Here is a 15,114-nt window from a genome sequence, read left to right as displayed (position 1 = left end):
TGAGGGTGTTGAAGGGAATGATATCTAACAGCTTTTTCCAGCTCTAACATTTTATGATGACATGAGAGGAAGTAAAAAGAATTAGGAGTCAGGCTGCAGTTCTGAGCATACTTACATTCTCTTAATCTCAACCCAACTTTCATTCATATTTATTAATAACTTATCTTAAATATAGTATGACTGGAAAACATTAAAGTTTTCCATATTTATGTTAGAATGTGGGTCTTCAAAGAATAATTAAAACTCATAACTTAATAAATAGATTGCATGTAAAATACATTCCCCCCACCACTCTCATCTTTCATGTGTGTTCTGTTGTTTTTATTTTATCAGGAAATACTCCATAGCTTGGGTGGGATTGAAAACCTAGCTCAGGTAAGATTCCTTTTGTGGTGGCTGGTTTTGCCTTTCTCTTTTAGGCAGAGATTACACAGGTGTGTGACAGAAGATGTCTTTCTTACCTTAGCTGCATGCCAAGGAGAGGAGCAGGCAGGGTTGTGAGTGTGAGCATGAGGCAGGATACACACAGAGCAGGGAGGGACTCGTGACATTTTCTCTTGGCTAATTGGGCTCACTTTACCCAGCCTGTTGAAACTAGAAAGTTCTATCAATATAAAAGGTCACCTGTCTTTAGTTAGTAAAGAAAATAAATAGGTGTTGTCTGGCAGGCCCCAGGCTTCAGCATTGCACACACCAAATGGTGGGAGAAAATATTGGTTATGAAGATGTTCATAACTTTTCCACACAAAAAAGAATTGCTGTGCTCACTAAAATATTAAAAATAAATGACAATGTGAGGAATGATCTTGACTTCATTTATTTTTCTGCTTTGGTAACTACTGAGGCAAAGTAAGGAGGTGAATATATATGCTGCGACAGTCCAATGTTTGGGCTTACTAATACAATCAAACAAAATTTCCAGGCATGGAAACAGTTGAAACAGCCCATTCTCCTGAAATCTATACCATGTATGGAAAGAATAATTTTCATAATAAACCCGTGGCCCTACAAACTCATCCTGAGTTATTAATGGATGATTAATTTTAATGAAAATTTAATATTAAATCTATTTTATTATTTTTTTATTGGGAAATTGATAAAACATATCTTGTTTTTATTTTTAAGAAAATTTTTAATTGGCTAGAGGTTTAGCTCATTTAATGAAATAATCTTTAATAAAATTATATTGTAAAGGATCTTTTTATCCATTCTACTTTCATTAAAATGTCAGAAATTTATGTGTGTTTCTCTGAACTTATTACAATCAGTCATCCACAGTGAGGGATTATTAGACTACCCCATACATTTCATTCTGATTATTGCTATCTGCTTGTATGCTGGTTAGATATAATTTAGGATGTTATAAAACATAAGGTCGATAAAATATATGCAGTGTGTTATTAAAATTCTGCTGAAAAGTTACATTGAAGAATTAAAATTCTATGTACTATATTATTGCATCTTACTTGTATCTTTTATTTGGAGGCTAAATTGCAACACAAATTTATCCAGTTAGGAGTCATCTTGGGACTTTTGAGAGTTTAAACAATCTTTCCAGGTCCCTCCCTCCACTTTGGGGTGTTCCACAGAAGCCAAGAACCCAGAAACCCACTCCCTTCTGCCCTTGAGTGAAGCAGGCCCAGGGGCACCAAGTATTGTTTGGTGAGCCTGTTGTGCCACCTACAGCTCATTTTCAGAAGTGCACAACCTTTCCCCTCACCTGCTGTGTGCTTGAGCGTCCTCCCCTCTGATTCGCCTGTCGGTCTCCCCCTCCCCCCGCCGCAGTACATGGAGATCGTGGCCCACGGGTACCTCGGCTCCGGGGAGGCGCAGCACAGCGTGGACAAGCTGGTCAACATGACGTGTAAGCGCGGTCCCGGGACGCAGCTGGCCTTCCGGGCATAGCATTTGCAGCAGGGAAGGGGGGACGCTTTGAATACTCACGGGGGTCCCCACACAACTATGAGCTTGAGAGTCCATGCCAGCTGTTATGCTCAGTGGCAAAATGTACCCAGAGGGGAGATTTTTAAATCACAGTTCTTACCTTGAAAAACCCGATTTCATGTTTTAAAAGATTTTCATTGAGCACAAGCTTAGTTTATTTAGTGCAAGAGAGATTTCCTTCCATAAAAACAAATTTTGGTAAAAATATTTTTTGCCTCCTTCGATTTCTATTAAAATGTCAGAGACTATTCATTTTTCATCTATAAGATTGGGGTAATAACAATACCCACTTACAAAGCTTCTCTTTTTGGAAGCTCTTCCCAGCCCACCTTCCGTGCTCCCTGGATTTGATGAGTGCACACTCCTGCTCTTGTGAGAGTGAGCCCACTTTCTTTGTGTGCACAGGACAGGACCTTAATTCTCAATTCCAGGGAGAGAGGAATCTGTGGTGAGCCTCAGGGACCAGGAAGATTCTGTGAGGCCAGCCGTTCCCCTCCACTGAGGAACCTTGCTAAGTCCATCACATGAAATCTTTATGGGGACTATCTTTGAAGAATAGGTTTCACTATGAACTTGTAATGATATTAAGGAATTCATTCAACTTTAAGTGGAAGGGAAGGTTTAATTTTCTTGCTATCTCCAAATTTTATTATTATAATAGTAATATATAATAAATACTAGTTGAGCTTGAAACGTGATTCTTGAAGTAAAAAAAATCAACCCTGTCCCTCCTCCCTCCATTGTCCTTTTTGTGTGGCCTGTGTTCCCATTTGTCCTTCCTTTGCTTGCCCATCAGTACTTGAGACCTGAGGCTCTATGAGCACTGACCCCCTTTAAGCTTCAAATCCCTCATTGAGATATTCCATTCCTTTATAGATATTTTTCAAAAACTTGCTGCTGTCAAAGACCAAAGAGAATGGGTCACCACAAGCAGAGCCCACAAGGTGAGTGGTCCCAGAAGGAGTTCCTGCTTCAGCTTCATATGGTGGTGGTTCACATGCTAGAGTCCAGAGCCCTTGTGGTCAAGCCATGTGTAATTATAATTCTCAAGCCTGCTAACCTAGCCTAAAATTGCCAATCTCTGCTAACCTGCCTAAGGAGTAAATATAGAAACAGCAAATAAAGGTTTTCTGAAACTTTTTTCTTTGTTCTATGTCATTTAATTCTTTATTGCTTAATCAACTAAGTTTATTGCTTAATTTAAATGTTGCTTGTAAAACCTTGACTATATATAAACTGACCCTAGGTGTGTGTTTACAAATAAATAAATAAATACATATATGTGTATGTATACATATAAATACATTCCATTTGACACATGAGGTTATATTAGTTTGAACCATGTGAAATTACCCTGGTGTGTAGGTCAATTTCATATGGTTTAGCTTCATAATAAGATGGTTTCGTATTATAAGCCTATGGGTCAAATACATATTTCAAGATGAATGAATGCAGGTTTAATCAAAACAGACTACATTTATATTTACAGCAAAACTATTTAGCTGGTAGCTGCCTAGAGCCAGGTTTCAATAATTTGTTGAGTTTTTATATCCCAGGAAGCCGCTTTCCAGCATATATTAGAGCAAAGTTGCCTAAAATGTGTTAACACATGCTGCTCATTGTATGGGGGGGGGTGATTCTTAGTGATAATACAGGTCAACATTTTTTATTTCAATAGCTATATATTTCACTGATATCACTTAGAATTTGAAGAACATATTTGAGTAGCATTAAGGTGTTAAGGGTGGACATGACAAAAATTGTGAAATGATATATCAGTGACTGCATTTTGAGAAATATTATGTTAGAAGACAGAAAGCAAAAAGTGAGAAAAGAAAAAGAGGAAGGGATCTGAGAAACAAAGATAATAATAGCTCCATAGAAAATGCATAAGATCATAAAGGGGAAAAACCCACATAATAGAAACCCAAAATCAGCCTATTAGTTGTTATACAGGTCTGAATAACAGGTCTGAGCTGTTATACAACTCTGGTCTGAAGTATGTTTGGGTGTGTGCTTTGGGGGACCCTGAGTTCTAAAAATTTAGAGGGAAAATATGTAAATTTGTAGTAATGGGAATCCCGAGAAGGTGACTGATAAGATATAGACGACTCCCAACTCAGTGATGTTACTCAGAAATTTGAGAGGCAAATGGATTGTCTGGTAGTGTTAGCATATCTTGTTTAGTTTGGGAAAAAATGACAGTCTTCAACATTTTGTTGAAAAAGTACTTTCATAATTTGGAAAGTGCCTGCCACAATGCCAATGCCCAACTCAGAATGAGTGCTCAGTGACTGGTCGCTACCAGAAGACAGAGAGCAGACAGCGTGGGCACTTGGAAGTAGAGGGCCATGTATCGTGGTCCCTTTGCTTCCTGTCCTGGGCAAGTAATGCTTACAAGGAGCTCGTCTGAAGAGGGGGTGGATGCCTGCCCCTTAAGAACTGGGGATTGTGAATGTTTAACAAATTTTGAGGTTAAGCCTCTATGATCTTCAGAAGGAAACATACTGTTCAAGAAGCTTGTAGTACTTACATAATTAAACCTTATTTTACTTCATTTTTCAGACATTAGTAAATTTACTCAGTGCCCGAGATACTAACGTTCTGTTGGGTGCCCTTCTGGCTGTGGCTAGTTTAGCTGAAAGGTGAGTGTATTTTAATAAGTTCTGCTGCTTTAGCAACTCAGATGGAAGAAATGCAAAATAGATCAGTTTCTCTATTTATTTTGTCATCTACTTAGTTAAAATTTGTGAAAAATAAACATGAAGTACCATAACTATACTGAAAAGGATCCGGGATAGAAAAGCATCATTTTAGAATTTAAGTTGGAGCAGCAAAGCAGTTTAAAATTTTCTTTTTTTTTCCCTGACTAGAAATATTTACCTAGTTTTTTCATCTAACCCTCAGTTACTTCTACTTTCAAAATTACACAATATGTCTTGGAAGTTGAATCTCCCTGACTTGTTTTCTTCATTCTCTCCCCTATTTATATTTTAACATTTTCAAATATTTTTGCCCTTTAAAAAATTCTAGATAACCCCTACAGATGTTATGATTATTTTAAATTAAAAAGCTTTAAATATGTTTTTATACCAGTAAGTGGATCACTGCTTTTTTGTTTTTTGGGTTTTTTTCCAACTTAATTGAGGACTAATTGACAAATATAATTTTATGTATTTGAAGTGTACAACATAATGATTTGATACACATATACACTGTGGAATGATTACCAAGATCAAGATAATTAATACATCCATCACCTCTCATAGTTAACTCTTTTTTTTGGTTTTGTGACGAGAACATGTAAGATCTCTCAGCAACTTTCAAGTGCACAACCCCATATTATTAACTGTAGTTGCTGTGCTGCACATTGGATCCTTAGTGCTCATTCTTCTTATAACTGAAAGTTTGTACCCTTTAACCTACATCTCCCTGTTTCCCCCTACTTCCAGCCCCTAGTAAACACCCTCCATTCTATTCTGTTTCTATGTAGTCGGTTTTGTTTGTTTATTTTAGATTCCACATATAAGTGATACCGTATGGTAGTTGCCCTTCTCTGTTTGGCTTATTTCATTTAACAGATTGTTCTCTAGGTTCATCCATATTGTCACAAATGACAGGACTTTTTATGGCTGAACAATATTCAATTATAACTATATATAAATATTCAATTATATATATAAATATGTATATCACATTTTCTTTAACCACTTCATCTATCAAAGGATATATAAGGTCATTTCTATATCTTGGCTACTGTGAGTAACGCTGATCATTGCTTTTTTGTGAACAGCATATGATTCCCTTTCTCCAAAGGAAATCATGTTATCATCATACTGTTATTAAACAAATTTAAATTTATGACATATAATACTTATTGAATGTTGGAGTTTAATGTAGCCCTGCCCCATAGAGCTACATTGCATTTTGTTTCTCCTCCTGGGATAATATGAGGGCTAAGATATTAAATACATGGATATGGTAAAATACATTTTTCATAGTTACTAATACTTTTCAATTTGTAGTCCAGAATGTAGGGAGAAAATAAGTGAACTCAACATTGTAGAAAATCTGCTGATGATTTTACATGAATATGACTTGCTTTCCAAAAGGTAGGACTGCTAACAGGGGAAAATGACAGTGTCTGACATTTAATGAAAATGATTATTATTATTTTACTTATGTTATTTACATTGTTAACTGAATATCATGCGTCAACTTGGCATTTATCTTCTATTTAAGTTTATATAAAGTAACCAATAGCAAAGAGATATATCGATTTGTCTCTGGTCCTGCTTTACTTCTAGAACTGGTCATAGATTTGAAATATATAAATCTCATGATTACATCTTTAATATTTTTTTATTACATTTATTTACATCCTGTCTCCTTAAGGAAAGAAACTCTGAGGTGGCTCTACTTTCAGTAATTTCAGATTGTGTGTTGAATAAGTGATTAGATTCCTAAAATCTATTTTGCTTAAGGCAAGTAAAATACATTAAGATAGCTACTGACTTATTTCATGACCAAAACAGAATCTAGAGTAAAATGAACTCATTTTCACTTGAACTACCTATTGCCCTAAAAACTTACTGTATCCAGATATTTATTAGGTTACCTGCATCATATGATATTTAGTCGAGTAAGTCATAATTTTCTAAAGAGGCAAATAGTTAACAGAAATCCCAAGCAATAAAACACTGACATTTAACTCATAGTAAATCCCTTGAATTCTTCATCTAAGCCAATTTAACCCTCTTTTACAAACTATACTTAGACTTGGTTGTCTGAATTGATTCACCCAATAGCCTCTGCACAGGTGTTGGAAAACCAAAGATGAATAAGATATGGTTGCATGGTGTAGGAGAGGGGCAGACACACAAATCATCAGTTTCACCACAACATTGTAGGTGGTGTGGTCAGTGGATGCACAGGATAGATACATGGGCATGGAGGGCATGGAGCAGCACCTCCAATCAGAGCGAGGGGTCATGCCAAGTCTCCTAAAAGAAGGAGCAGTTGTCTAGGCAGAGGAAGAGAGCAAGTGAAAACAGAATATGCTCCCACCTGGAGGCCTGCAGTGCTGTGTGAGAGAGGAGCGTGCATGGGTGGGCGCAGCTACAGCAGAGTGCAGGAGGGAGGGTGCCAGAAAACTAGTTAGATAAGTTGGCTTATAAGTTAGATAATAAGTTAGATAAGTTAGAAATAGAGCTAATTTTGGCCAGGCCTTCTACATGCCAGGCCCTGCTCTAAGCACTTTTGTGTTTTAACTTGTTTGATCTACAATTCTCTTTCTATATTTTATAGATGAGATACCTTTAGCGAGGTCATGATGGGCTCTTTGTGCCTAGTAGTGTGGTTTTTATCATGAACATGGAGACTCACAGATTTTAATCATGATCAGATTGATTTTGTGGGGACAGTTATTCTGATTGCAGTGTGTGGAGTGTGGAATTTAGCCACACAATGAGATCCACTTAGAACAAGGAGGGTATTTTTGGTGTAGAAAGTTTGAGAAGGTGAAGAGTACTGTCTACCAAAGAACATATGTCAGAGCATAAAAGTTTGGGAGGGAGAGGAGCCATGGAAAATTAGCTCAGGGAAAGGAATTGTGAAGCAGGATGAGAATGGAAATATTGGCGAGCAGAGTGACAGAGAAGCTTATATCTTGAGCATAATTGAGGCTCAAAAGGATGGAGGGGCAGTGGGTTTAGCTAGCTGCAGGACTCACAGAAGAATTAACCCCAGTGCTTGCCCAGGAAACAGGGGGCACCAAAGGCTCTCCACTGGTTGGAGAAGAAGGGAGTGTCTTGGAGGATTCCCAGTCTTTGGCTTGGAAATTGAAAAGACTGTGGTGTCCTGAGTCCAGATCGGGGACATAAATGGAAGGGCTGATTTGGGGAGGAGGATAATGACTGAGTTTAGAAACAGTGGGGTTAGTGCCTGTGGAACAGTTAAGTGACTGCTGGAACCTCTATAGGTTTGGAGTGATGCCTGGGCTGAGATCACAGTGCCAGGGTAGAGGGAGTGTTTGAAGCCATAGGAATAAATAACACCATCCAGGAAGAGTGTTCAGAGTGTGAGCCTGGAGGATTCAGGACAGCTCTATGAAACGTCTATAATCATAATGTTTCAGAGCTTAGTTGAACCTTATGTCTTATGCCATCATTATCTTTATTTTACTCTCCAGATATTCACTGAGCACTTTGCATTTAATTTCCCTGGATCATAGTGTTTTTGCCATCAGGTATTAATGTCTTATTTTTGCAATCTAGTAAGTTTCTGAAGACTAGGATAAAACTTTTATATTTCTTTTGTCTTGAGCATAATTCAGGTCCCATTGTATGTACTTGATGCCTGTTTGCTCGTTAGTAGGTTTTTAGCCAGACTAATGGGGATACCATGAGGATATGACTTAGAAAGTGGTCCAGAAACTATGACCTGCAGGCTAAATTTGGCTCCCTGCCTGTTTTTGTGAATAAAGATTTATTGGCACACAGCCATGCCCATTGGTTTTCATGTGTTGTCTGTGGCTGCTTTTGCACATGTTGGCATGGCTGGGTACTCATGACAGAGACTGTATGGCCCATAGAGCTGCAAACACTTGGCTGTGATCCAGCCCTCTACAGAGAACATGAGCTGACTGTGACATAGAGCCTGTTAGCGCGACCGTCCGTGCCTGTCGGCAGCTCCGTGTGAATCAAGTCAAGCCACCACTGAGCTGAGTCTCCCCTCCCGCCCATCCCTCGCAGGCTCTCGGCCGAGCTGCTGCGCCTGCTCTGTGCCGAGCGCCAGGTGAGAGAGCAGGTGAAGCTCTACGAGGGTGTCCCCATCCTCCTCAGCTTGCTGCACTCAGACCACCTACAGCTGCTGTGGAGCGTCGTCTGGATCCTGGTTCAGATTTGTGAGGACCCTGAGATCAGTGTGGAAATTCGCATTTGGGGAGGCATCAAGCAGCTTCTTCATATTTTACGAGGGTGAGTCAGAGTAGGCTTTGGCCTGCTTCACTCTGGCTGATGAAGGCTGGGGTCTCAGCTGTTCGAGGGCAGGGTGGGCATGTGCTCAGCTGGCTCCCTCCCATTCTTTGGTCATTCATGTTCTACAGAGTCATTTTTACTTGTTGCAAACAGGCTCTAAATCAATGTCAGGAGCGTTCATCTTTTCAGCTCCTTGGGAGCCCTGACATATTTTTTGAATCACCAGCCTGCATTAAAGTAACGGATGTATGATCCTTAGTTAAAATAGGGGGAAATACGGTTATTCAAATGATTCCATGTTACTGACCCTGGGCCAGTTGCTCCTCTTTTCTCTCTAATCTCCGTGGCAGTGCTCTGAGGTGGATTAAGACCTTGTTGTCTCTCTTTTAAAAGTAGAATCTGGGGCTTCCCTGGTGGCGCAGTGGTTGAGAGTCCGCCTGCTGATGCAGGGGACACGGGTTCGTGGCCCGGTCCGGGAAGATTCCGCATGCTGCGGAGCGGCTGGGCCTGTGAGCCATGGCCGCTGAGCCTGTGCTCCACAACGGGAGAGGCCACAACAGTGAGAGGCCCACGTACCGCAAAAAAAAAAAAAAAAAAAAAAAGCATCTGGTGGTATTCAAAGCCATAAATCTGGGGAAGGAATGGCTTGTTAAAATAGTTTCAAACTGAAATTCTCTTGAATTATGTTGCAAAAACTATAACAATAACAAAAAATAGTAGATATGGTATTGTATTACAAGTATTGAATAACAATATTACTGGTACCACCAATGGGAAGGATCTATTACCTAAAATTATTATAGAGCATAATTCATCCCCCTAGGTGCTGAATCAAAGTTGAAAAGGATTATATCTGCCTGGAAAAAGATCACAGTTATCTGTAGTATGTAAATAAAGTTCATTCTAATAAAAGCAGAGTAACATCAATTTTAATATGACTTGTTATCAAATCAATATTATTCAGACTTTGTGCTTATTGTGCCTGATAACTTGATATTGTGGAGCTATGTGTCATCAGCTCCATTCTCTGAAGGAACTTTCCAAAGCATAAGAACAGACTAGAGATATGAACCGTGACTTTGTTAACAATTTCTGTCATTACCAAAACCGAGGAAATAATGTGTAGACTGTTAACAATCTACTTGCTTTTATGAATATCACATAAAAATCTCAAGTACTTTAAAGTATAAACTATAAATCTTTCGTTAGTATTGTGGCATAATGAGCTAGCCCCACAGTCAAAGTAATTATGATTGCAAAGGTTTTTTTCCACTTGAGTTTATAGGATGATGGTGGTGGTTATTTTTGTCCATCATACGTATTACAGTGGCTGTGGGTAGCCCTCGTGGAGAGCAGCTATTTTCTTGATGATAAAATTAAATTATATAATAGTTAAGCAATACTTCAAGGACAAAACCTGCCTTTTGACAACATAGAACTGAGTTTAATATAAGGTACTAGTTTTCCCCTTTTGGAGGAACCATTCTTGATAGAAAAGAGTTCTTTCACATCTAAAGAGTAATTTTCCCAGTCCACTTCTATGGTACAATGTTAGAAATGTCTTCCCTGGGAAGAAGATGTATGTCAATACTTACTCTATGTTAAATATGGCTCAGTGCTCTGGGAGAATTTATTACACCAGCTGTGTAAACAATATCCTTTCAGAGATGGGCTGCCTGGAGCTGGTACAAGGGGTGAGGTTGCCAGGTTGTCTGCTGGCTTGAGTATGAACAGCCTCTGTTGTCAAGGTGGTTTATAGGAAATCTGTTCACGCCCATTCACCTGCAGTCCCAAACTCAAAGGCAGTTACTAAAAGGTTACATACTCTTGATCAGATAGAGTGATCCCTAAAATTCAAGTTTTAACATTATTAAAGATCATTGACTGCAGCTATTCCATTACCTTCCCTATGCTCCCCGAAAGAAGGGCAGAGGGCCCAGATGACACAGGAGGGAGGCCAGGGAGACTCCATCCACTTTACGTTTGGGTATATAGAAATCTACATAGAGCTGCTGCCATAAAAATAAATGCATGAAAAAACATGGCAACCATGTAAAACAGAAGGGAACAAAGCAGATAAAGACAGACGAATGATCTATTGTGGAAGATGTTGCACTAAGTAAACAGAAAAACAAATGCTTTATTTTATCAAAGACATTAAACAGAACATGAAGTTTATGAAATGAGATTAAAGATGAGATGATAGGATAGTAAAAAGGAGAATAGAATGATTGTGAAGCTGGGAAAGAAGATGAGGACTGAACAACATGCAGAGACTGAGTACCAGAAAGAATGTGGAGTTAGTGAAAGGAAGGGCGTGCTTGAAAACTTACACACGATGCAGAGGAGGAAGACAAGGGAATAAGAACAACATAAAATGAAGGATATGGCCTGCAGAAGATGGGTTCTCAACACGTGGATAATTGATATCCCTAAGGTAGAGAACAAAACAAAAGGAAATTTTGGAAAGCCTCAATCATCTAATAGAAGAGAACTTTCCTAAAATAAAAGAAGATTGGAATTTAATGGAAAAAGACAAAACTCAGAATGATGAAGACTGAGATGTATTCAAGTAAATGGCAGAAGAATAGAGTTCAAAACAAAGGCAGCCATGTGAAAAATAGAGAGATGACTCCTACCTCACACTTCACACAAAAATCATGTCTGAGTGGATTGGAAGGTCACACAGGAGAAAACTTTATGACCTGGGGAGGCAAAGATTTATAAAACGGGAATCAGAAAGCACTGACCATGAACTACCATTGATAAATTGGTCTGTGCATTAACTTTTCTTTTTCAGGGACAGAAATTTTGTTTCTGATCGTTCCTCCATTGGAAGCTTGTCTAGTGCCAATGCGGCAGGCCAAATCCAGCAGCTTCATTTGTCAGAAGATTTCAGCCCTCCGGAAATACAAGAAAATACTTTCTCTCTTCAAGCAGGTATTTATATCATATTATTATGTTTCATTATTTGATACTGTTTAACCTTGTATTATTCTATTATAAAATTATAATGATAATATCAATTAGGCCCAATTTATAACTTAAAAAATGTGAAGTTAAATTCATGTGGATGCCTGAAACTTCTTGGTACCAGTGTTGGACTTGCAGGTTAAAGACACCCCAAACTTTCCTCTGCTTGCCAAGTTCTGTGGCCTAACCTGTTAGCCCTCTAAAGTAGTTCATACTCGGATTATAAGGGTTAATTTGGATAATATATTTAAAGTACGCACTATTTACCTGACCATTGTCCATGTACATTGAGCACGTGCTCCACACAGGGCACATGTTGGGTATGGGGCTGACGGTGCCTGCCCCCCCACTCCATGCACAGCGGGGTGCATTAGGGGTGCCCCACAGGCTGCCATGGGGTGTGCATGCATGGGAGCTACACGAAGAGGAGAGGTACCAGCAAGCACAACTCAGGTGCCTTTCTCCCAGAGACGTGCCAGAAGGAAAATTAGTGTTTTTTGAGGAATGGCTCTGCCAACAAAATTCTCTGAGGCAGGGAGTGAGATTGCTGATGTGCAAGTGCCGCCATGGCCACGACAGACACGGCATTTGGTGGTTTTCGTTGCAGCCTGCTGTGCGGCCCTCACGGAACTGGTGCTCGACGACACCAACGCCCACCAGGTGGTTCAGGTGAGAGGGCAGGGTGCCAGGACCTGTCACGATGGAGGGAGCCCACCTCAGGTGACACCTGTATCCTGGAACATGGCTTAAAAATATTGTAATATGTCTTATTTAACATGTAGAATTCCATTTTATATTCTTGTCCTTCCTCTTTTAACTCAGCTTAAAAAGAACTGCCATGTAGGTAACTGATGGTGTTTATTCCCAATATTACGTGCAGTCTATTTCATTTTCTTTATCTTTTTTTTTAAAGCTATTCTGAATTGTTTTTTGTTTTTACATCTTTATTGGAGTATAATTGCTTTACAATGGTGTGTTAGTTTCTGCTTTATAACAAAGTGAATCAGTTATACATATACATATGTTCCCATATCTCCTCCCTCTTGCGTCTCCCTCCCTCCCATCCTCCCTATCCCATCATCCAGGTGGTCACAAAACACCGAGCTGATCTCCCTGTGCTATGCGGCTGCTTCCCACTAGCTATCTATTTTACATTTGGTAGTGTATATATGTCCATGCCACTCTCTCGCTTTGTCACAGTTTACCCTTCCCCCTCGCCATATCCTCAAGTCCCTTCTCTAGTAGATCTGTGTCTTTATTCCCATCTTACCCCTAGGTTCTTCATGACATTTTTTTTTCTTATATTCCATATATATGTGTTAGCATACTGTATTTGTCTTTCTCTTTCTGACTTACTTTACTCTGTATGACAGACTCTAGGTCCATCCACCTCACTACAAATAACTCAATTTCATTTCTTTTTATGGCTGAGTAATATTCCATTGCATATATCTGCCACATCTTCTTTATCCATTCATCTGATGATGGACACTTATGTTGTTTCCATCTCCTGGCTATTGTAAATAGAGCTGCAACGAACATTTTGGTACATGACTCTTTTTGAATTATGTTTTTCTCAGGGTATATGCCCAGTAGTGGGATTGACACATGAAAGAATGCTCAACATCATTAATCATTAGAGAAATGCAAATCAAAACTACAATGAGATATCATCTCACATCGGTCAGAATGGCAATCATCAAAATATCTAGAAACAATAAATGCTGGAGAGGGTGCAGAGAAAAGGGAACACTCTTGCACTGCTGGTGGGAATGTGAATTGGTACAGCCACTATGGAGGTTCCTTAAAAAACTACAAATAGAACTACCATATGACCCAGTATTCTAAATTGTTTTAATTTAATTGTTTTAATTCCTATGGGGCATAGGACACCATGAGTTAAGGATAGCAGTCACTTTAAGAGGACATGAAGTTATTCAGCTAGAGGTGATTAAAACACACCAAACAAAATATTTATTGCCAGGAAACTGATTTCACAGAGCACACAAAGCATAATTCATTAACCAATTCACTACATATACAGTCATATGTGTGTGTGTGTGTGTGTGTGTGTGTGTGAATACACACATTTGTATACAACCCTTGTATGTGTTTCTGTTATAAAAGTTATTTCCTGCTTGTTGAATTTTACAGAGAAAAGTTTTTTTTGTTCAGTACATCAACTTAAAAATACATAAATTCATAAAGTTAGTAACGGATCATGTCAGCAGTGATCAGAGTCCCTGGGGAAGCTCAGCAGGTCAGGGTGGCTGCTGAGGCAGGGGGAGGCTCAGTCCTGTTATCATTGCTTGCTGTCTTGGCCTCTGGAAAAATATTTAGCCTAAGTTTTGACTTTGTCATGTATAAAACAAGGAAATTACAGACTAATTCACAGAACAGCTATGAAGACTAAATGTAATAAGGCAGGTAAAGCTCTTCACAGTTATAATATAAATGCCCACATAGAGTAGAGTTCAGTAAATTATGTATTTAATAGATAATAAAAAATGTAGCAATAAGGTAATACTTTTTGTTCATTCCCCCATGTCTGTATTTATATTAGAATAAGGCTAGAAAGATGTTAACCGTTTATACAAATAACTTTCATTTTTAAAAATCTATGATTTTTCTCTTATTTTTCTATCTTCTTTTCTATACTAGTTTATCTACATGTATTGTTTAACAAAACAATAAAGGGAGAAATATTTCATAATTAGATATTTAAAATGCAAAATATAAAGACATTTGGATCCCTTTACTCTGACCCCTTTTTTTGCCCCCTACTCTTTGTTTTTAAAGTATTTAAATCACTTTTAATTGATATACTTTGTTATTTATAATCTTTAACGACAGTTGAGATTTTATGATGTGGTTATAGTCTTTGATGTTTAAAAGTATTACACTGACATTTTTAGTATTGTCCTGTAATATTTACTCCTGATTCCAAAATTATACTAACATTTCTTCTTTAATATTTTAAAATTGTTCCTTCCTTCTTTATGCTGTGTATCTCCATAGCATTGTTGCTGGTCACTGATAACATGGCATCTTTATTCTTCCAGGAAAATGGTACATATACAATAGCAAAATTAATTTTACGAAATAAACAAAAGAATGCAGCAAAAACTAATCTATTACAGGTAATAAACATATCCATTATTCTTTAATATCAAGTTACTGGAATCTGGGGAAATTTTGGTAAAATAATCTATGAATTTTA

General features: G+C 38.3%; 1 protein-coding gene across 8 annotated transcripts in view; it reads left to right on the top strand.

Annotated features, from left to right (window-relative positions):
• Nucleotides 1–15,114, top strand: part of NEK10 (NIMA related kinase 10) — a 309,256-nt gene that overhangs the window by 53,901 nt on the left and 240,241 nt on the right. For all 8 annotated transcript variants that reach the window (XM_067753539.1, XM_067753536.1, XM_067753535.1 and 5 more), the window contains 9 exons: nucleotides 334–375; nucleotides 1,786–1,864; nucleotides 2,821–2,888; nucleotides 4,510–4,589; nucleotides 5,970–6,056; nucleotides 8,697–8,921; nucleotides 11,722–11,861; nucleotides 12,502–12,563; nucleotides 14,957–15,034. In XM_067753539.1, the coding sequence (XP_067609640.1) occupies nucleotides 334–375; nucleotides 1,786–1,864; nucleotides 2,821–2,888; nucleotides 4,510–4,589; nucleotides 5,970–6,056; nucleotides 8,697–8,921; nucleotides 11,722–11,861; nucleotides 12,502–12,563; nucleotides 14,957–15,034 (861 nt within the window). The remainder of the gene's footprint in view (nucleotides 1–333; nucleotides 376–1,785; nucleotides 1,865–2,820; nucleotides 2,889–4,509; nucleotides 4,590–5,969; nucleotides 6,057–8,696; nucleotides 8,922–11,721; nucleotides 11,862–12,501; nucleotides 12,564–14,956; nucleotides 15,035–15,114) is intronic.

The sequence above is a fragment of the Pseudorca crassidens genome, chromosome 10 (genome assembly GCF_039906515.1).
Source record: "Pseudorca crassidens isolate mPseCra1 chromosome 10, mPseCra1.hap1, whole genome shotgun sequence".
Classification (NCBI taxonomy): Eukaryota; Metazoa; Chordata; class Mammalia; order Artiodactyla; family Delphinidae; genus Pseudorca; species Pseudorca crassidens.
Note: the sequence above shows the minus strand (reverse complement) of the source record. Positions and strands in the feature narration are given on the sequence as shown.